The sequence below is a fragment of the Carettochelys insculpta genome, chromosome 1 (assembly GCF_033958435.1).
Source record: "Carettochelys insculpta isolate YL-2023 chromosome 1, ASM3395843v1, whole genome shotgun sequence".
NCBI classification, from domain to species: Eukaryota; Metazoa; Chordata; order Testudines; family Carettochelyidae; genus Carettochelys; species Carettochelys insculpta.
Genome location: NC_134137.1, coordinates 322299845 through 322322942, shown reverse-complemented (window position 1 = coordinate 322322942; position 23098 = coordinate 322299845). Strand labels below are relative to the sequence as shown.

Sequence of the window (23098 nt, the reverse complement as noted above, 5' to 3'; positions counted from 1 at the left end):
AGATGGAGCTGGCTGACAGAATTGGCACCACTTCATACGTGGGATATAGCTGCCTAATGCACCACAAAATTTGGAGTGATTTGGTGGACCCAGTATTGTTGTGCCCTGCATAGCTGTGCATTTTGTATACAGGCGGTCCCCAACTTATGAACTCATTGGCTTACGGTCATTTGTACTTATGACCAACCTCCCATTAACCTCGTATTGCTGTACTGTATAATATTTTTGAGTTGAGAACCATGTATGCTTAGTTTTTGAACAGCGTGGGCAGCATGGTATGAAAACTACAGCTCAGTCATGGCAGCAGCTGACATGTCCCCCCCCACTTTGTTTTGTTTTGGTTCTCAGTAGCACATTGTGTTTGGATGTCTGTGGTCGGGCAGTGTGTTTGTTTCATTCCCTCATATATTTTACCCTTAGCGTATTTTCTGTGTTTGCTTGTGGCCATCATGGCAAGTCACAGGAAAAGTGCTAGTGACAAGGGTGGTGAGAAAAGAAAAAGAAAAGTTGTTGATTTAGAACAGAAAATAGCAATAGTGAAGCAATACGAAGGGAGTCAAACAGTGTCATTAATAGCACGTTGTTTTGTTGGTGTTTTGTTACGTTTGGAGTACTAGTGAATTAATATTATAAATATTACTGCTAGTGGATAGTTGATGGCTACCTGTCTAAGGGTATTTCTGACTTACGACCAAATTGAGTTATGACCGGGTGTTCAGAATGTAACCTGTTTGTAAGTCAGGGACAATCTGTATTGGTAGGGCCAGCCTTGCTACTTATGGAAAATAATCTGTTATGTGATGGACGAGAGCTCTCCTATTGTATAAATTCATTTCTGTGAGTGGTGCTCGCGATGGCACTGGGAGAGCATCCCATCTCTTGATGACATAGTGCTGTGTACACAGTAGGTTAAGGTTAGTATGCTACATTGTAACTATATTTCTCTGGGGTATGGATTTTTTAAACAGACCTTCCCTCTCCCCTCACTGCCCCAGGCTATGTAGTGTTACCCACGTTAAGTATGTTAGGTAGGCCAAGTCCTGGTCTCTCTCATGAGCAGAAGATTGAATAAAACATACTACCTCACTCACCTTGTCTCCATATTGTCAATCTTTAAGGTGTGATTGGACTCCTTGTAGTTTTTGCTGAAATAACTTCTTGGAAACCTATAAAAATGTATGTAGGCTTTAGCTCTGGTTTGTATGGTTAAATTAATGCATTTTAATGAACTTGGCTTCTCGAAGCTAACTCCTTTGGAACTTATGGTTGAAGAGAAGATGAATGCTGTGTTGCCTGTCTTCTTGTCTTGTCTGGGGGTTTGATGGGGGCTAGTAGCCTGGGATGTGGAGGGAGTCAGGGAAAGGGAAGAAAATGGGCCAGTACAGGGCTCAGAGCATCATCCAGACAGCTCTCCGTGATGCAGGCTATATCGGCTACTTCAGCACTGATGGAGTCAGGGCTTGTTTGCTGCCAGTGGGTCTTGCATCGGCTGGCACAGCTATAGTTCTGGTAGCTTTGTTTTGCCTTCAGGCTTGTGCTTAGGTAATGACCCTGCTCCATGGGTAGGTAGTAGATTATTGGTATCCAGTTTCTTCTGTCCGCTTTGCTGCTTCTTTGGGTAGTTGCTATAGTGAAGCTGTTGATTGCATCATGGAATGATTTGAGTGGAGGAAAGGTTTGCCAAATACCAGGGACCAGACAACTCTGTTGTACCAGTTGTGGCACTGCTCCTGGAGTAGTGATGGGCATGCTGAATATGTGGTGGCACAACAGTTGCTGTCATATGATAGGGTCTAGACATGAGCAGTGGGTAGACTTGTGGCCCTGGCCGCTGTACCAGGGAGTCCTGTGTCCTCCTGCTTTTCCCTTCTGCAGTCAGAGAAGCCCCACTGCATCTGGAATCCCAAGCTGCCATCCCTCTTCCCACCACCACTGGAGGAGACCCATCCCATCCCCAGCTGGCCAACTGACCTGAGCCATGGCTCAGCCTCAGCCATCCAACCCCAGCCAGTCAAAGCTGCTCCAGCTGGCCAGCCTGTCCCAGTACTGGGTCAGCCCAAGCTGCTCCAGCCCTGGACAGGCTTCAGCCAGCCAAACAACTCCCACCAGCTGACTGTCCCAATCTCTGGTCTGGCCTCAGACATGTGACTCCACCCTTGGGCCAACCCAAGCTGCTTCAGCCCTGGCCTGGCTGCAGACAGCTGACTTACCTGAGCCTCGGCCTGGCTGCAGAAGTCCATCTGGCTGACCCCATACCAGCCCACCCTAGCAGCCCCAGCTATACTAGCTAGGAAGCTGACTCCAGTGCCAGGCTGGCTTAAGCAGCCCCCGCCATGCTGGCCAGCCAGCCTATACCAGCCCTGGGCCTGCTCCAGAGAAAGCTGCATTGTAATGTTAAGTAGAGTGAATTCCTCTGTGTATTCCTTACCTACCTTTTATAGGGCAAATGTAGTGTCCATCTTTAAAACAGGCAACAAGGAGAATCCAGGGAACTACAGACTGGTCAGCTTCATCACATTCCCCAGAAAAAGATATTCAAGAAATTCATTTTGAAGCACTTGGAGGAGGGGAAACTGATCAGGAATAGTCAGCATGGATTCACCAAGGGCAAGTCATGCTTGACCAACCTGTTTGCCTTCTATGATGAGGAAAATGGCTCTGTGAATATGGAGAAGATGGTGGACATGATATAGCTGGACTTTGTCAAAGTCTTTGAGATGGTCTCCCACAGTATTCTTGCCGTCAAGCTAAAGAAGTAGGGATTGTATAAAGGGACTACATCATGGGGCTAAACAGGTAGTGGTAAATGGCTAAATGTCTGGTTTGTGGTCACTGTTAATAGGAGTGCCCCAAGGGTTGGATCTGGGGCTAGGTTTAGTCAACCTCTTTATTAATGACCTGGATGAGGTGATGGATTGCAACCTCAGCAAGTTCACGGATGATACTAAGCTGGGGGAGAGGTAGATACATTGTAGGGTAGGGATAGGGTCCAGAGTGACCTAGATAAGTTGGGGGATTGGACCAAACAAAATCTGAGGTTGAACAAGGACAAGTGTAGAGTCCTGCACTTGGCATGGAAGAATCCAAAACACTGCTACAGGCTGGGGACCAACTGTCTAAGTATCAGTTCTTCAAAAAAGGACTTGGGACCTATATATGAATCAAGAAGGCTAGTAGCATATTGGGGTTCATTAGTAGGAGCAATGCCAGTAGATATATGGAGGTGGTTATTTCCCTTTATTCAGCACTAGTGAGGCCATATCTGGAGTATTGTGTCCAATTTTGTGTGCCCCCCCCATTACAGAGAGGATGTGGACACATTAGAGAGAGTCCAGTGAAGGGTGAGAAAAAATGATTAGGCGGTTGGAATCCGTGTTTATGAGGAGAGGCCAAGGGATTTGGGTTTATTTAGTCTAAAGAAGAGAAAAGTGTGTGTGCGTGGTGGAGATTTGATAACAGCCTTTAATTACCTGAAGGGGCCTTTAAAGAGGATGGAGAGAGGCTGTTCTCAATGGTGATGGATGGCAGAACAATGTTCTGAAGTTACAGAATTGTTGCAGCAATGGTCTGAAATTACAGAAGGGGAGGTGTAGGTTGGATATTAGGGAAAAACTATTTCACTGGAGTGTGTTACCTAGAGAGGTGTGGAATCTGCATCCCTAAAGGTTTTTAAGTGTAGCTTAACAAACCCTGCCTGGGATGATTTAGTTAAAAGCACAAGCAACCCAGCAGTGGGGTGGACTCACTGACCTCCTGAGGTCTCTTCCAACCCTATGATTCTCTAATTTTTTTAGGAGGATTGAGAGGTTTGATTACCAGATGGGTTTGGTGTTCCACTGCTTGGATACCACAGATAACAGCAGTAGTATAATGGCCCAACTATAAGAAAACTTCATTTTGAGGAGTCATTTACACCTATGCAACCAAGAATCAGACTTTGTCATTTGTAAAGGACTTGAAATCCTTGAATGAGAATTACAGAAGTACAATGCAGTACTACTTGGTTATTTTTATGGCTCATTGTCAAATGTGTGAAAGCAGATTTAAAATACAAAAGCTGACACAACTTTATTTACCTCTACCAGATAAAAACTTGTTTGAAAATCAGCTAAAGTCACTGATCTACATAAGCAGAGCAAAATCCAGGAAATACGAAGCTAAGTCCTCACTCACCTAACCACTGCAACTTACTACTGCCATTTCACCTTTCACATTATCCCACCCACATATATCACTGGCAGCATGTGTCCCTTTTGCCTTCACTTCCACACAAATGCAACCTCTCATTCTAGTCAAATGGAGTACTTAGAAATCAGTGTCTTCTAAAGCTTCAGATTAAGTGTGGAACTGGTTTGAATTGAAGTACATTACTAGCTTGTGAGGTGCAGATTCTTGGTTTTTTGATTTACAAATATAGTGGCAAAATTGGTAGATATATTTAACAAAGGTTAGGGAGACAAAGAGTAAAGCTAGCTGTTAACACCAATCTTTTTTTTAAGACCCCTTCCCCACTTCCAGCAAAAATCAGTCTCTAGTAAAAAGTACCCACAAGCATCCTCATGCTCTCACAAGGATCCGTCTCTGCTAACCCCTTCCCTCCCCAACAGAGAAAACAGATGTTCTTGTTATGGGTGTAAAAGCTGAGACGTGTTTCAGAGCAAAGTGGCTGTTAATGGAAAAGCTGCAGGTGCCTTTGCTGAAGGCTTCCTCTCTTTTGAATTGAGTGGCATCCAGGTAGGGAGCTCCTACTGACCGAAGCTGCAATGACATGATCTCTCATATCAGCAGCCATTTTAAAGCTTTTTAGGTTGCAGCTCGCTTGGTAACCAAGAGATAGGCAGGGCATATCCTGGAGCACTGACTTTATATACTTAGTGTAAACAAAAACACATTTTATTTATATTAAAACTGAAAATTAACCCTATAAACCAAGGAGAAGGCAGACATTCAATAAAAGTGACAAATCATGGCACAGTCATCTTAAAAAAAACAGATCTTCAGACAATCACAGCAGCATTGCATTTTAATTTACTTGAGACATTAAGATCAAAGCCTGAAATCTGGTTATTTGACAAGACATTCTAGCTGCCTGTGGACAAATGATCAGGAAAAAAACCCAAAACCCCCCCAACCCTCCACCTCCCCAGCCTGCTGCCTCAAACCAATCTTCAAATCAGTGTGGTTGTATAGAAGAATTAAGTATTTTTTAAAAACAGGTCACATTTTGGGACCAAGATACCTGGCTATGTGAATTTAACCGACCAGATTGTATCTGACTATTATTAACTGTGAATTTTTACTTAAAGTATGCATTTTATCTGGCTGCAGTTTAGGAAAACATCCCTATTCAGTAATAGCACACAAATATGTGCTTCAATTCAATTATTCTTTTATGGGCTAGTTATTTTCTTACACTATGCTCATTAAAGAAGTATCAAGCACAGACTCATATTTGGGTAATATTAACTATCTAGTGGTAGCCCTTCTGCTTCCATAGATTTACAACTTAAATGTGGATTAATATATACACATATTTTACTGCTATGATAAGTTATATATGTAGGATCCACTTCTGGAGCAGCTCCAACTTATGCCAGCTGAGGTGGCTCTCATCTGTAGTGAAGTGAACAAGAGATATTACAAGAGGAAATTCACAAAATGAAGGACCTCCATTCCAAGTGGGAGGTCATTCTGTACTTCGGCACTTGGATGTTCATTTATACTTACATGGTAGCCTCCTTGCTCACTGTACACAGTGTCAAATGCTACCCCCAGAGAGAGAATAGATAAGGCTGTAACAAGCTCCAGTCCAGAGAAGATGAGATTAGAGACAAGGAAAAGGGCAGTCAGAATACAAAAGAATGAACTGCACTGGAACTACAGCCAGGTGCTCCACGAGCAGAGAGGGGCCATCCCCGCAGGGACACAGAGTGAGAAAGCACCTTGCCCTAAAATGGACAAAAGACAAATAAAGAGCATGGAGAAGTAGAAGGATAATGAAGCTAGTGGCTCCTATGATTCTCCACCCTGCTGCTCCACCATGCCTTAATTTTGCGGCTGAATGAGCATAGCTAAAATGAATACACCATTGTGAATAGTTTCCAAGTGGAATCAGGACATGTAAAGAGTTAGGAATGGCATTTCCCCATGTCCATCATAGGCAGGGGTCTGAAACTAAAATAGCGAGAAGAGCCATTTTTTTCAAATTCGGTTACAAAATCAATCCTTCAAGAGCCGCAGTGCCTGTGAGTACAAGACTGTCCTTAATAAAGAACATCAACCGTACTTTTTGTCACAGCTATTTTAAGAACAGTGTGCACACAATGATTTGTGCCAGTTAGAAAGTTGTTACCCCCTCCTCCAGGCTTTACCTGCCTCGGCCCCCAAATTCCGCCACCCATCCCCAAGCTCTACCCCACATTCCGCAAACCCGCTCCTCATCCCCAGGCTTAACTCCCCTCAGCCTCAAACCACACCCCCACCCCATTCCCGGGTTTAACTCCTCTCAGCCCCAAACCATCCCCATCCTCAGACTTAACCCTTCTCAGTCCTGAACCCACCCCCATCTCTAGGGCTTACCTGCCTCAGCTCCCAAATCCGCCCCTCACATCCCAAGGATTAACCTGCCTCAGCCAATGAGCTGCCCCTCCACAACTGCCACCTCCCCCCCCACACCGCCTCCTCAGCAGAGCTGCTTGTCTCCAGCAGGGGCAGACTTGGTCACCCCTTTCCCAGCTCTCTGGCTCACTTCCCCCATCTGCAGTGCAGGTGGTTTCCTGTCCTGCCATGGGTGAAATAATGGAACTAAACTGACTTCGTTTAATGGCTGGATCCCTTTCACCATCCTGCCAGCCATTAAACCAATTCAATTTAGTTCCATTATTTCGCCTGTAGCAGGGCAGGGAACCGCAAGAGGAGTCAGCGTCCAGAGGCACAAGGGACTCCTTAAAGAGCTGCATGCGGCTCTGGAGCCACAGGTTGCCAATCCCTGATCATGGGGGAAAGGCAGATGATATGCTGCAAAAGTCAGGCCTCACTGAAAATCAATAGAATTAGTATGAATGAGTAAAAAAAAACCCCAAAACATAAAAGACAAACAAACAAAAAAACTCGCTTACTGCACTGAGAAACCTGAGCTATCCCAAGGCAGTAACAACAAATAAATGGTAAACGCAAGGAAAGAAGAACATAGAGAGATACTTATGTAGCATGTGGGAATTCTACAACAATCCAGTAGAGTAAAAGTACAGTAGTCCCTCGAATTATGCGAGGATTGTGTTCTCACTCACCCCCACATAACTTAAACTTCGTTTAAGTTGAGGGGAGGCTTTTTTCCTGGTGGAACACACGTTCTGCAGCCAGGGAAGCAGCAGGAGCACCTGGAGCTCCTTTTGAAAGGTAAGTCCTGGGTTGGGGGTGCAGTTGGGGAGGGTTAAACCTGGCAGTGTGTTGGGCCTGTGGGAGTGGGGAAGGGGCGTTAAGCCTGGGGTGGGTTAGGGCTTCAGAGGGGGTGCAGAGGTGAGCTGGGGCCATGTGGCCCTTTGGGGGGTTCAGCCAGAGCTGTGTGGGGGTGTGTGAGCTGGAGCTGTGGGGGCTGGGGTTGAACTGGGGCCGTGCGGGGCGGTTGAGCCAAAGCCACATGGGATGGGGGTGAACTGGGGCTGGGGTGTTTGAATCAGGGCTGTGCGAGGGGGATTTGAACTGGGACCACACTGGGCGGGGTGTGTGTGTGTGAGCTGGAGTCATGTACGGGGGGTGGTGAGCAAGAGGCTCACGGGGGGGGGAGGGGGTTGAACTGGGGCCATGTGGGCTGGGTGGGGGGGGGTCAGGTGGTTGAGCCAGGGCTGCGGGGGAGTGGGATTTTGAGTTGCATGTAACTCGCATTAATGTGAGTTATGTGCAAGTGGAAACTGTGCACATTGAGGGTTCACTGTAGAGAAAAGAAAAAAATTAAAAAAAAATAATTGGAGATACACATTTTCTAGAACTGGAAGGGACCTCTGGAGGTGATCTAGTCCAGTCTCCTGCCTTCTTGGCAGGGCCAACCACCATCCCTGACATCTATTTGCCTCAGTCCCTCCCTCCAGGATTGAGCTCACAACCATGGGTTTAGCAGGCCAATGCTCAAACCACTGAGCTGTCCCTCCTCCCTTTAGAGCAAAAGTAGCGGTTAGGGTGTGAAGGCAATGGCAAAAATCTTTGGTCGGCAAAAATGGAATTTTTGTAAAAGCGTTGAGAGTAAGACCTGAAAGAAAGGAAAGAGGAGACCACAGCAGGGATGCGTATGGAGCTCTCAGTTTGATTGCAGCAGTGCTGAGAATGATGACAAAATGTCCCAGAAGGAGAGAGTTTCTGTGGCAGACCTGGCAACAGAGCAGCAGTTGCTGATCATGACAGTAATGAGAGTGAAAAAGAGCCATAGAGTGAGATATGACTGACGGACATGGCTATGCAGCTGCAGATCCATACTCATCAACATGAACTTCTGATTCTCTTGTTGCCCCTTTTTTTCCTAAGGAGCATTTCAGTAGCAATTGTAACCATAAACCTGTGCTGGTTTTATCAGCAAATTTAACAAATCAGCGCCAGTCCCACAAACTAGTTCAGTCCTGGAGTGTATTGCAGATGTGAACAAATTAATTCACTGACTGGATTCAAATTAGGCTTCTCACAAAATATTGGTGCTACTGTGACTTGAACGATGCCTAGTTCTCTGAAGATTGTGGCAGAAGGCATGCAAAATAAACTGCTGATTCACAGACTGAGGGATGACAGATGTCATGGCTATAGTGAAAGCTATAGAGATGTAGACGTGCAGGTGACAGACCTTATGAAGTGGAAGAGGATGCTCAATTTGATGAAGAAAAGTGTGAACCAGACATCATGGGGAACCCAGAGTTGGAGAATGTAAAAAGAAACTCAAAGTGGTACAAATGAAATAAAGCCAAAGGGCAGTGCAGAGATGAAGAGAAGAGAATGGTAAAGGGACAGGAGGAAAAGGGAAAGCCAAAATTACAAGAAAAGGGAAGTGAAATAAAACTTAGTAGCAAGAAAACACCAATATACAACACAGAGTGAAAGGATTATTAGAGTTGAGCTTTCAGAAGGTTGCAATGCAAATAGTGCTAAATGATTTGTGTTTTATTTTTTGAATTCTTTATATTAAGTAAGAACAGTTTAAAACTATATAAAAAGAAAGTGTGGAGTTTGGTTGAACTTGCAGAGTTATTGGTCCTCCAGGCATCAATGAAGACCAGGATATGTTGAAGGGGGAACTCAATAAAGGGAGGAACGTTTTAGGTAAGAGGGCGTGCTCTAGCCCTCTCCTGAAGACACAGGGCTCAGATACTCAACTGGTGTAAATTGCCAAAGCTCCATTGACTTTAGCATATTTATCTCAGCTAAGGGTCTGTCACTGGTATCTGGTCTCTAACACTGCACATGGTACATTGGAGTTCCTAACAGTGACCATTTGTAAGTTCAGTGTGTTATGCCTTTGGTTTAACAAAGTCGGTGATCAGTGTGGTTATTAAATATAAATGGTGCATCATGTTATTACATAAAGAGAGGTAAAGTTTATAGTAAGTTGGGAGAACAGAATAATCCTCTTCCAATGGAGGAGCACCTTCTAGTGGGACTTGCCGAAAATTACAGTTGGCAAAATGATACAGTTCTGTTCTTTGAAATATGTAAGCTGAAGTGTATCATTTAAATTCAATGGAGAAAAACTAGAATAGTAATGATTTTGTTTCCTTTTAGTATTTGTATTATTAGTAAATGAATAATTCTGTAAAATCCTGGGGAAACAAAACCCTGATTTGTTGAGAGAATGTAAATGATTGCATTTGCTTGCAGTGTCTTAGCCATGTCATTCCCATGATAGTAGAAGTAGGTCAGTAAGGTAGCATCTTTTACTGGACCACCTTCTGTTGGTGGGAGGAACCCAAAGCTGAGGAAGAGCTCTATGTAGCTCAAAAACTAATCTTCTTTCACTGTGACATGGTGTATCATGCCTGCACTGAACAGGAGCAGGGTAATGTTGCTCACCTGGCCAAGCAGGCCCTGCTGCTATGGACTTGCTGGGCATGCACTAGCTGCCGGCCTGCTATAAAGGCCTGTGTAGCTAGTCAGTCTGAGCTGGTCACCACCAGGGAAGGAGATGCCTGTGGAGCTCCAGAGAAGGAGCTGACCACAGACCAGACCACAGAGGCTATTCAGCTGTGGAGGACTGGTGAATCTCCCAAGTTGGAGAAGAATGCTGCAGAGGATGGCTGGGAAGGCAAGTAGGAAGTAGCCCAGGGAGGGGAAAGCTCCCCAGTGACTTGGCATGTTTCAGTTGTAGTCCCTGCCTTGATAGTGGTGGGCTACCCACTGCTGGCAGCGCCTCTTCCCAAACCCAGATCCAGGGGTTTGCCCGGGGAGCGGGGGGGGCTGGGGGGCGGGGCTTTGCTATATAGACTGGCCACTAGGCCACATTGCCTTGCAGAGAGGGTTTTGGTATTGACTCTGGCCACTAGCGTACACTGCCCTGTGGTAGGAGGGAAAAGGGTTCTGAATAAACCATCCTCTGACACCCACCAATGAATATGGTCCAGTAAAAGATATATCACTCATCTTGCCTGTTGATCCCATTTGACAGTTTTGCAGCAATTTTCTTCCGAAGACCACCAAATTAAACAAAAATGCAACTTAGCTTTTGATATTGAAACAAACCAAAAAATTAGGAGCAGATGGAGGTGAGAGGAGTCAGTAGATTTCCAGTGTATTGTCCGAATTACCATTCCAGTGAAGGTACCAAAGAATTGCAAAACCACTAAAATAATAATGTAGAGGCAGCCATTCTAGTGTGTCTCTATTGGGTAACTTTTTTTCTTTCCCACATCAGTTCAGAAGAGTACCAGTGTCCTAGTATTTGACTGTTGAATACAGACCAGCTGCAGCATCCTTTTTGAAAGGGGTGGAAGATTTCCCAGTCACTAGGCTGGCTCCCTGCCTAGTGGGAAGTGAGCTGTCAGACTACCAGGCCTTCTGGGCTCCTCAGCTTCCTGGGGGAAATACCTAGCAGATGGGTAGATGACCAATCTATCCAGCTTGCTGGGTGAGGAGCTTGGAGTTTGGCCAACTCAGCAGGTCATGGCAGGGAGAGATTGGGAGATGGTGAAACCAAATAACCCATCAGACAAGCTGCTGTGGGTGTGGAAGGCATGTAATGTTTTGAAAATCCCCAACATTGCCTGCTGTGGGAACCTTTTGGTGTTTCCAAAACAAAATATTGCAGAGTTTGAGGTTTTTAGCTTGTCCTGATTTGGTACAAAAAAAAATAAATTCCATAAACTTTGAAATTTTCATGGATAGAAAATTCTGTTTCTCAGCCAGCTCTATGTTTGGGCTTTTGCACAGAGTGCTTATCCATCATCGTTCTTTGTAAGGTATAGAAGCAAACATGCTGAAACATGATGCCTTCTGCTTATTTTATTCTACCAAAATAAGTCTATGCTGTGAGCACATCACTAAATTATATCAAAATTTTAATACCAATTACATTTTAAGTGGAAAGTATTCATTAACTTAGCCCTGAAATTTGGGTATGTGTTTGAATTCACACTTGCACATCTTTACCCGTGTCTGTGTTTTCCACAATGGTTCATGTAAAACAGGGCTCTCTAGATGCAAATAGATGTTTAGGCATTCATGTACCCAGTTTGCATATACAAATATATGCTCACACCGCTTCACAAAAGTAGGCGCAAGAGCCTATGCAAAACTTGGATCTACCTCTATGAAAATCTTACCCAAAACTGAATGTTTGTCATTTCTCCCTTCTTCCTAAAAGGAGTCCAGTATTTCCTTATAAAAACCATGATTAACCTCATGTTTTTTCTTGTGTTAGATTTTTGAGGGCCAGATCTTCAGCTGGTGTGTATCACCTTAGCTTCATTGTGTACCTGGCCCCACATCATGCAGCTCTCTGGTTATGGTGAGTTGTGGCTTCAAAAACTTCCTTTAGAGCCTATAAAATTGTGTCTTATTTGGTCCAATGTGTCACGGTTAACTAACACAAATTGCTCCCTCTCCCAGGGGATAAATTAACTTCCTGAACACAGTAATTTTCTTGAGCTAGTTTATTTTGTAGGCAACACACTGCAAAAATAAACCTGCTTACAAAGCCATTTTTCCTACAGAGGCCTTTAAATAAAAAGGTTTTTATTGTTTACATCTGAATATGAATTTGTACATCCGTTTGTACACATACAAAATACTACATCTTTGACAACATTCTGAAGCTGATAACCTTGGTGGAGATGCATATGTAGGTAAGATGCTGGGGACCTTTAGTGTGATCGATTAAGGTGACTGAAGCTTCCTATTCTGAGTGGGATTATGTACTTTGGTGGGAACTCCTTGCTCGAATTTTTGAGAGTCTCTTGGAGACTTGGGCTCCTATGTATTTGTTCAGTATAAATATGAACTTTTTGGACAAACATTATCTGCAGGGACATTTTTGCAGAGAGCCAGAAAGAGGAAGACTTAACTGTCATTGTTCTAAGGAATTAAAGACCTGGGGCCTGGGACCAATACATTCAAGTTACAAAGGGCTTGTCTAAAAATGCTCTAGTGGTTTAGCTGTGTCATTGCAGCACTTCAGTGAAGATACTACCTATGCCGGGGTGGGGAACATCTGGCACATCAGCTGCACATGTTCATCAGGGTTAGCAGTGGGCCAGCACGCGTCTCTTCTCACAGCTCTAATTGGCCTGGAATGGTGAACCATGGCCACTGGGAGCAGCAGACAGGCCTGCTGACAGGGTGAGGTGGGGCGGGGCAGGGGGGCAGTTGTCTCCGGGGCCAGTGTTTCTTGGCAGTGGTGCCTGGAGCTCCAGGCCCCTTTGAAGTGCTGTGGCAGCACTGCTGCGTGGCTGTGAGGAGGTAAGTGCCAGCACCGCAGTCTGGACAGCGCCGAGAGCTGAATGCCCTATGCCCCATACTTTCTGCCCTTGGCCCTGCTCATTCTTGGGCATGGAGCTGGCTCCCTTCCCATCTTGCCCTGGGCTAATGACAGCTGCTGGCCCTGCTGGTTGTGGGGCTCCATGCTGTGGATGTTCAGGTAAATAAACTACCTCATGGCCTGCCAGCAGCTCACTATGAAGAACTGCATGCAGCCCATGGGCCAGAGGTTCCCCAACCCCCTGACCTATGCTGATGTTGGGGAGGGCAGATATTTATCTTCCCGAGAGTAAAGAACTCTTCTGCTGCCCCAGTGCTGCCAACAGTGGGGGCTAGCTTGGCACACCTGTCTCTCTTGGGGGTGTGGGTGTTGCACACCTCTGACAGATGGAATTTACGTTACTATATTCCGTATGACTATATGCTAGTTACTATAGTAGACTGGGACTAAGTAGGCCTACAGTTTACATCATTCTCCTATATAGAGCAGCAGGAAACTACAGGGTTATTTCTCATTTCATTGAGGCCTTTGGCTATGTGACTGTGGGGTCTGGGCCTGAGCAGTCAGTCTCCATTGTCACAAAGTTAAAGACGTTGGTGAGCTGGGAAGTAAAGCATCCCTTCACTCTTCATGGCACCTTCCTGTTGCTCTGTGGGTGAGTCCACTGGTCCCTGAGGAGATGTCCCTACTAAGTAAGTAGGGTTGTCTGGCCTCTGGCCTTTATTATTTAAAGGGCAAGTTGCTCTGTTGCAGTCCTTCGATATCAAAGTCTAGAACTACACATTTTTCCCCAAAGGAAACTTTTAAAAAATCTTTAAGGGGCATCAGTTCAGGTCTGACATATACCCCAAACCACTGGATGCCTATACAAATATTCCTGTATTTTCTAGTGTGGATTCATTAAACATTTATGGAAATAGCTGATATTTTTGCTGTCTGCACTGCCTCTTGGCCTATGAATAGGGATGGCATGGTACAGTAAACCCTCAATTTAATGGACTAATAGTGGGGAAAGGGGGGGCTGGTTAAACCTGAATGTCTGTTAAATCAAAGAGTTTACTGAGACTCACCCCTGCCCGGCTCCCTCAGCCCCATTCTATCCTCAACCCCCTCAAAAAAAAAAAAAAAAAAAAAAAGCTTGCTACTCACCTGCTGCTGGAGGAGCTGGAGCCTGGTGCTGCTCACAGCTGGAGGTGGCTCCATGCCACACGGTTGGAGCTGGCCCTGTGCCAAGCAGCTGCCCCTGTGCCAAGCAGCTGCCTGTGGCCCAGTGCCATGCAGCTGCAGCTTCCAGAGCCCGCCGCATGGCCACAGGAGATGCCACCGCCACTGGAGCTGCCACATGCTCCTCCCACCAGGGGTGGGGGCATACGCAAGTGCCATCTGTCCCAAGTACGGGCCTAACCTCTGGTGGGAGGCACACATGGCAGCTCTGGTGGTGGCGACTGTCCAGGGAGCAGCAGCTCCAGCAGCCAGTAAATCCTTTTGCTATTTTTTGGCAGGGAAAGGGGATTGAGGATTTTACGGCTCCTGATAAGTGGGCTTTGGAACATCAGGGGTATGGCAGACATCCGTTGTTTCTGAAGTCTGCTAAATCAGGGCCCATAAAATCAAGGGGTTACTGTATATGTAAGAAACTCAGCACAGCTCCTAGTTAAGGTTCCTTTGTTAGGCCTATTGTCTGCTAACCACAAGGCCCTGATTTTGAGACTTCACATCAGTAATGTGCACGTGTGCAGCAAGTCAAGCCGCTGGCTTGGGGACTTGGTTAATTAGTTGCATCCATTTTACTCTGTGACTAACAAGCAGAACTGCCTGGTCACTTGCAAGGTGTTACGCTACTTTCAATAGGACATAGGTGGGGGAAACTGGTTTAAATGATCACTCTGGGACCTGCCTCAAGTGCCATGTTGTTGCTGCGTGAAGTCCCTCGTATTGGGTAGTATTGACCTTGGCGCAGCAGCGGTCTCTGAGTATAGTCATTTTCCTGAAAGTAACAGAGAGGGAGCCGTGCTAGTCTATATATTATCAAAACAAAAAAGCAGTCAAGTAGCACCTTAAAGACTAACAAAATAATTTATTAGGTGAGCTTTTGTGGGACAGACCCACTTCTTCAGACCATAGCCATACCAGAATGGCTGTGATCTGAAGAAGTGGGTCTGTCCCACAAAAGCTCACCTAATAAATTATTTTGTTAGTCTTTAAGGTGCTACTTGACTGCTTTTTTGTTTTCTTGAAAGGTACATCAAGGAATGTAGGACAATGTTTGGGCTGCTCAGATGTTATTGCCATAGGGCACATTGGAAATTAGTTAAGAACATCACAAAACCCAAAGGCATTAAGTGAAAATGTAGCCAGATAAACTATAAAGGAATTCATGAATTCCAGGGCCAGGAAGCATGACTGTGATCATTTTAGTTTGAATTCCTGTATGACACAGGCACCAGAATTTCCCCAAATTAATTGAGGTGTTTGAGTGCTAGTGTCCCAAACATGATAAACAGGCACTCAGCCAAAGAAGCATAATACTGTAGTGTTCAGCTGCAGCATGTTTTCTTTTCGATGGCAAAGCACAAAAAACTTTGGTTGTGTCTACACGTGGCCAAAATTTCGAAAGGGCCATCCTAATGGCCAAATCAGAGAATACTAATGAGGCACTGAATATTCAGTGCCTCGTTAGCATGCTGCCAGCTGCACACTTAGAAAGTGCCATGTTTCAATCACATGCTGCTCGTCTACGCAGGGCCTTTTCCAAAAGGACCCCGCAAATGTCAAAATCCCCTTATTCCTATCAGCTGGTAGGAAATGTACTGGCTCCTATCAGCTGATAGGAATAAGGGGATTTCGATGTTTGTGGGGTCCTTTCGAAAAGGTCCCCATGTAGACGAGCTGCACGTAATCATTGCCGTGGCTGGCAGCATGCTAATAAGGCACTGAATATTCATTTCAGCGCCTCATTAGTATTCTCCGATTTGGCCATTAGCATGGCCCTTTTAAAATTTTGGCCATGAATTGACACAGCCTTTGTGTTTGTTATGGATGATAAAAGCCAATGATTATGTGGGAAGTCAAGCAAAGTTAGACAAAAGACAGGGGATCACTTAGTTCCTAACTAATGTCAAGCATGAACAAATGTTGATTGAACTCATCAGATTGGACCTCAGTGAGCTGGAACTTGTAAATGAAAAATAGAGCAGAGGAAGATAGAAATAGGGATCATGCGTAATCTTTTTGGCTCATTATCCATCTGTTTATGTGCTCAGTTCAGTCACTAGTCCATCACTATGGCTGTGTCTACACTACCTCTCCTTTTCAGAAGGGCATGCAAATGCAGCTGATAAAATGCAAATGAGGCATTGATTTAAATATCTTGTGCCTCATTTGCATACTCCCACAGGATCTTGCTTCTGAAAGGGGCTGCGTCTGAAACACAAGCAGCTGTGCAGATGGAGTTCCTTCTAAAGGAAATCCCAGTTTTGAAAGCATCCTTCTTCCCAAAACAAATTAACTGTTTGTACGCAGCTCTTTGTGTTTTGAAAGCAGCCTCTTTTGGAAGTGAGATCCCATGGGAATATGCAAATGAGGTGCAAGATATTTAAATCCATGCTTTATTTGCATTTTCAGTGTGCTGCATTTACATGCCCTTTCTGAAAGGGAGGTTTAGTGCAGATGCAGCCTTAGTTAGAGGGTAAGACTTGAGTGAGCTAGGATTAGGGCTTTATGTTCTTTGCCTCCAGAATTTTGCTATCACCAGAATTAATCTGAAGCAAAGATTAAGCATCTGCAAAAGCATATAGAAGACAGATTTTATTTTTAGTAGACATATAAGTACTGGCTTCGTTTTCTCTACCTTTAAATTTGCTACTAAAATCTTTTTCATCATTGTTCTTTTACACTGGAGTGTAAAGGAAGTTAAAGATTTGTCTGTATTTTTATGCTAAGGTTCCCCAAGGCCTTGTGTGAAAACTGAGAGAGCACAGCTGTATTGAGTCCCTTTTCTGTTTCTGAAAGCCCAACCCCTATCTCTGATATGCCTTCTGTAGCAGATTGAGGGAGGGACATTAGACATAGGCACTAGGTACCTGGCTTTATGCCAGCTGAGCGCTTCCTTCTCTGAGATAATTATGTCCAGACTCTAGTTCTTTGTACTGTCCAACTGGCATGAAGAAGCCAGTTCAGGATGAAGGGAATGTGAGCCAGTATGTTTCCTGTCAGTGTGGAGAACAGTTTGGGAAAACCCAAAGACTCAAATACATTTGTAAAAAGTATTTGTCAAAGAGTTCTAAATAAAAATTCACAACTCATGATCAGTTTATAAGAAACTACCAAAGAGCAGAATGACTCTGTTCAATGAATAGAACATTTAATTGGATAACCTCTGTATCACAGTAATGTTAAATTAGTATTCAGACAAAGAAATTGCAGCACTGCCCTCCATAGGTTAATGTTGGCATTACTTGTTTTGCTAGTTCAGCTACATGTCCAAAGTAACAGAGGGAGCTGTGCTAGTCTATACACTATCAAAACAAAAAGCAGTCAAGTAGCACTTTAAAGCCTAGCAAAATAGTTTATTAGGTGAGCTTTTGTGGGCCAGACCCACTCTGTCCCACGAAAGCTCACCTAATAAACTATTTTGCTAGGCTTTAAAGTGCTACTTGACTGCTTTTTGTTTTGATAGCAAAACAAGGAATGTGGATGAAGTACACTCATCTGTCGTTTAACAAGTACTTTACCTCTGAGTCACTAAAATGAGGGACATACATACCTACTTTTGTTAACTAAACAAGTGAACTTCCCCTGCTTATGAGGCAGCTGTGAGGTCCCTGGTTGAGGGGGTGGGGAGACCTGCAGCCCCATGGCTGGAGTCTTCTCCCTCCCTTCCCTCAGACATGCAGCTGTCTGACAGCCCAGCAGCTGGGGAAAGAGAAGAAGGCTCTTAGCCTGGTTCCCTCCCCTGCACTGGTAGGAACATGAAACTGACCAGCCATGAGCCGATTAGTTTCCAGGTCCTGCAAGCCATGGGGAGACTGGAACAAGCCTGCCCCTTGTTCCCAGCTCCTGCCACTCTGGGAACCAGGAAACTGACCAGCCCTGGTGGTCTCCCCTCCCCTTGCAGGAAAATTTGAATTATTCAGGGATTGCAGGAACAGCTCCTGGGTAACTCAAGGGTTTACTGTATTAGTCCCCCACTCACCCCACAGACCTCACCCTTGGCCAGGTTTTAACACCCCCCCCCCGCCCACAAGGTCCCAAGCTGCCCCAGCCTTAAACCCCCCAGCAGCCCCAAACCACTCCCAGCCATAGAGCCCCTCAGCAGCCTCACACTGCCCTCAGCCTTAGACTCCCACACTGCCCCCAAGCTTACAGCCCCCAGTAGCCCCAAACTGCCCCCAGCTTTACACCCTACCAACTATTCCAAACTTCTGCCATCCTGAGACCCTCCCCCCACTGCATCCTTATACGGCCCCAGCCTTAGACACTCCTCCTCCCATAGCCTCTTCACTGGGGCTGTTAGGCTGGGTGGCTCCCCCACCCCTCGTGCTCCCAGCAGGTAATAGTTGTTAAAACCAATTAACTCAAGTGTTAAGGTTTCAGCACCTAGACATAAGCTAATTGCTATCTTTAGTGATAGCTGCCATCTCCAGCAGCTCTCTCTTTTGATAGATATCTGCCTGAGGCAGCAGTATTAAGAAACTACAAATGGCTTCTTTAACAGCCACATGCAGCTGGGAACTGCCCAGCTGGCAACCTTTAACAAATCTAATGGGACCCATAGGTTGGGAATCCCTGCTCTACATACATACACTGCATCCTATCTCTGGTGCCAAACTATTCAAATACATCAGAAAAGTACCTAAACTCATCTGGTTTATGTCAAGTTACAAGCACTTGGAATGAATTGGAGACGTCTACATGTATCTTAATGGGAATTTAGTGTCACTCTTAACGAGTTTTTGCCTGTGAAGAAGTACCATTGAAGTTCTGTGGGTACAAGAAGGGGAGCAGTGTGTAAGGTGTGGGAAGGGGCTCAGAGCTATGGGAGGGAGTGTGAGGTGCAGGTGCTGAAATGGAGTTTGGGTGTGGGAGGAGACCTCAAGGTGAGGTGGGGTTTGGACCCTGGAGGAGCAGAAATTTGGGAACCAGTTGTGCTCATATAGCAAGGAATGAGTGTAATACTTCTAATTGGACCATCTTCTGTTGGTGAGAATGACAAGCTTTAGATCTTACACAGACCTCTTCTTTAGATATCACCTCATCCATCTTTTCTGTCTAATATCATGAGACCAATATGACCATAACAACACCAAAATCTGTACTGGAGCTACCTTTTTTTCAAGGCTGAAATGTGAAGAATCTAGACTCTAGCTAAGAGCTTTTTCTGTGAGGTACTGGGAAAAAGCTCACTTACTAATTGCTGTCTTGGTTGGGGTTCTGAAACAATTTGTGCTGAGAAACAGAATGAAGAAGGACCTTGCATTAATTTGGGAGAACAGAAAACTGCAGAAGAATTTTAAATATGTTGTAGCTCCAACAGTGAACAAAAATTGGGTTCCTTTGAAATTTCAAAACTTTTCAAAAGGGGAAGACAGTAGAAGCATCCCACCACACAATCCCTTAGTGCCTTTTAACTAACCTAGTTTTGTGTATGTTGGAAATTAGCTAAAGAAAGGAGAACTTTGTTAACTAAAGTATCTTTCACTGGACATTTTATAAGATGGAATATAATCCCATTTTCTGAGTTCAACAGTCTTCACTTCAGCAAGAAACACAGTTGCTCTTGCACCTGCTGAAAGCAGATTTTTTCATTTAGTTCTTTACTGTGAATTGTTCTAAGGCATTGTAAGAAATCAATATCTATTTTCACAGTTTTCTTCTGAATTGATTCACCGGTGTTGTGTCTGCCTGATGGAATACTGACAGCAATAAATACAACATTTGCATTTAAAAGGACATTACAGGTCCACCTTAAATTGATCAAAGCAAAGGCATTGAGAATTAAACTTGTCTGCTCACCATAACTCAGGCAGTGGCATGGGGGGCTTGTCTAGATGGCAGTCTGTTTGAATCTACAGCACACTCATTTTGCCATGCACTAACGCATTGGGTACGCACTATTATTGTGTACTGGGAGGTACATCTACACAGTGGATGTGGCTGATCTGAGTCAGCTGACTCTAGCTCAGGCTATGGGAATACAAAACTGCTATTTAGACACTTATTAGGCTTGGTCTTGAACCTGAGCTCTGGGATCTTAGAAGGGAGAAGGGTCTGAGTGCTCAAGCTGTAGCCTACACCAGAAGGCCAAAAAGGCATTTTTTAGCTCCAAGCCCCATGAACAGGAATCAGTTGACTTGGGCCACCCACAGCTGTGCCTTAGGCCTTTTATTCCTGTGAAGAAGTACCCTGGAAGTTCTGTGGGTACAAGAAGAGCAGCAGCGTGCAAGTTTTGAGAAGGAGTTTGGGTGTGGGAAGAGGCTCAGAGCTGGGGCAGAGGTATGGGAGGGAGTGTGAGGTGCAGGCACCGAAATGGAGTTTGGATGTGGGAAGAGACCTCAAGGTGAGGCAGGGTTTGGGGTGTGGGCCCTGGAAGAAAGTTTGGGTTTTGGAGGAGGTTCTGAGCTGGGGCATGGTGGCTGGGTGCAGGATGTGAGCTCTGTGAGAGAGTTTGGGTGAAGGGGGGTGCTCAGTGTTGGGGCAGGGAGTTGGGTGTGGGGGAAAGGGTGCAGGTGGTGTGATAAGGGTGTCAGTTACCTCCAGGGACTCCCTGGAATTGGTGATGTATCCCTCGGCACTTTGACCAGGCAGCTGTGAGGTGCATGCTGCCTTCACCTGCAGGTGCCACACCCTCAGCTCCTATTGGCTGCCTTTCTTAGCCACTGGGTGCTGCAGAGAGGGAGCCTGTGCGTGAATGCTCCCTGGCTGTCCCTCAGCCTAGGAACCAGACAGACATGCTGTTGCTTCCAGCAACTGTGGGGAGCCAGGTAGGGAACTAGACACCTGGTAATCCTGTGCCAAAGCAGGTGCAGAAGCAAGCTCACCCCTACCAGTTGCAGAAAGTGTCCCTGTGCCTGTATAGGCTGGGCTGGCAAGTGGCTACGGAAGAGGTTGAAGACCAACATTTATGAGGATCTCGTGCCTCCCAAACAGCATGCACCTGACATGTTTGGGCTGTAACTGTTACATCCATTGATAGGAAAGGGTACTCATGATTTTGCCACACCCTCACCCTGGGCTGGGCATACAAATCTCTGCTCCATTCCAACATTTTCATAGAGCCTGAATACTCTCATGGTATACAATCAAACACATTTCAGCAGTATACTGTAATGACTGAGAGCTAGCTCTTCGGCTGGTGTGGATTAGAATTGCTACCTGACTCCAGGGAAGTGATGATAATTTCCTGCTGAAGCTCTGACCCTGACACTTTTTGTTTTACTAATACATCAGAAATTCCATTAAGAACAGTTGTTTGGGGATGCCAGTCCATTTGGTAATTTACTTATTTTTTTAATCATCTATCTTTGTAGATACCTGTGGCTGCTTGCCAAATACAAGTGTTATCTGGGGGCTTTTAACAGGAAGAATAACCTTTTCTGACTATATTTCTGTAGATCAAAATGAAAACAATTTCTAGGAAAACTTAGTTACTGGTATTAAAGAAGTGTAACTTACTTTTTTAAAAAAGTTTCAGTTCAAGGCAGCTTATCAATGAGACCATAGCATTGCAAAGCAAAATGTTCGTGTAGGTTTAAAGATGCTTTTTCATATAGAAGCTTTAAGATGCAGGGCATGATTTACCCTTCAGCTGAAAGATTTCCATTGTAGCACTTTAATTCTTGCTTCTCCTGAAGTATGCTCTGGCTCAACAATAAAAACTGATGGAGCTGGTCCTCTACTTTTCGAAACAGTCCCTCATGTCCAGAAATATTCAAATCTTTAAGGAGTCTGCAAAATTTGCATCTTGTCTATCTTCAGCTATCCAGGTTTCTAGTGTAGTACCTATCTGAGAATTTGGATGTGGTGAACAACGTGTTGAGACCCACATAATGCAGATTGTTTCGTGGGCTAATGAATTATTAGTGTACTAACTTACTAAGAACATCTGGGCATTTTATTAGGCACCATATGCACAAAATTAATGCAAACAGTAACCTAGGAGAACACAGTATTGCAGCATGTATTGTAATCAGTGAAAATGTTGACTCTGCCTCTTAATTATTCGTTTATTGTCCTCTTGTTGCAGAAAAATGAAATAAATTTATTCCATTTTATTTGTATATGTCAAACTGAAATGCAGACTATTCTAATAAACCATTTTAGGACCATGTGTTTCCAAATGAAAATATGGCTAGGTAAATATAAACAGATGTCTCCGTGCCTTTAAACACTTGTTTTGTGGGGAAACATTAATTTTAATCATGACAACATTAGCATTAGCTCTGCATAGTTGAGTCAATACATTTTCAAGAAAATGCTTTTATCTGAAAATCGCATTTATCAACAGGAGAGAGAATCTTGCAGAAAGCTTGTCAAGCATAGGTGACTAAACACTGCCGAGTGCTACAGAGATGGAGCATGGCTAAGTCAGGATAGTAGAAGAGGGAAGGAATTTTCATCGTAGTAATGAAACTGAGGTAGGGTTTTGTACTGTCAGGTAACCTCAGCCTCTGGCCTTGCCCTTGCCGCCGTGGCTTCACTGTTATTTTCAGGGGCTGGTGGCACTTTGTATGGTTATCTGAACTGGGAGCCACACCTCTATGCAGATGTACAGACGTACTCTCAGGGCTAGATTTTTGCCTTTGGGCTCAGCCCTGAACAAAGTGGAGCCTATGACGGAGCACCCCAGAAGCAGCAGTGGGGAGGTGTTTATGGCCTGGAGCACTGTGCCCTGGATGCACTTTGGAGTCTCATTGCCTCTCCTGCTTGCTTGCTTGCTTGCTTGGAGGCTCAGAATAGGGTGTCTGACAGACTTTGTCAGGTGGTGGGCAAGGCAGGGAAGGGGATGGTTCCAGGCCCCCGAAGGGGCATGGTATCAGGCAGAAGGGGCAGGGCTCAGGGCTAGCTTGTCCCCAGCAGCCCTTCAGTGCCACCAGTGCATGGTGACTAGGGTTCCAGTGGCGAGTTAAAGGGCCCAGGGCTCTGGCCACTGCT

General features: G+C 45.0%; 1 protein-coding gene across 6 annotated transcripts in view; it reads left to right on the top strand.

Annotated features, from left to right (window-relative positions):
• TMEM117 (transmembrane protein 117) overlaps positions 1 to 23098 on the top strand; it is a 375771-nt gene that overhangs the window by 13691 nt on the left and 338982 nt on the right. Inside the window, exon 3 of one of the 6 annotated variants that reach the window (XM_075014212.1) lies at positions 11891 to 11977. The exons of the other annotated variants lie outside the window; for them this stretch is intronic. Within the exon in view, the coding sequence (XP_074870313.1) occupies positions 11959 to 11977 (19 nt within the window). The 5' untranslated portion in view covers positions 11891 to 11958. The remainder of the gene's footprint in view (positions 1 to 11890; positions 11978 to 23098) is intronic. 6 annotated transcript variants of the gene reach the window in all.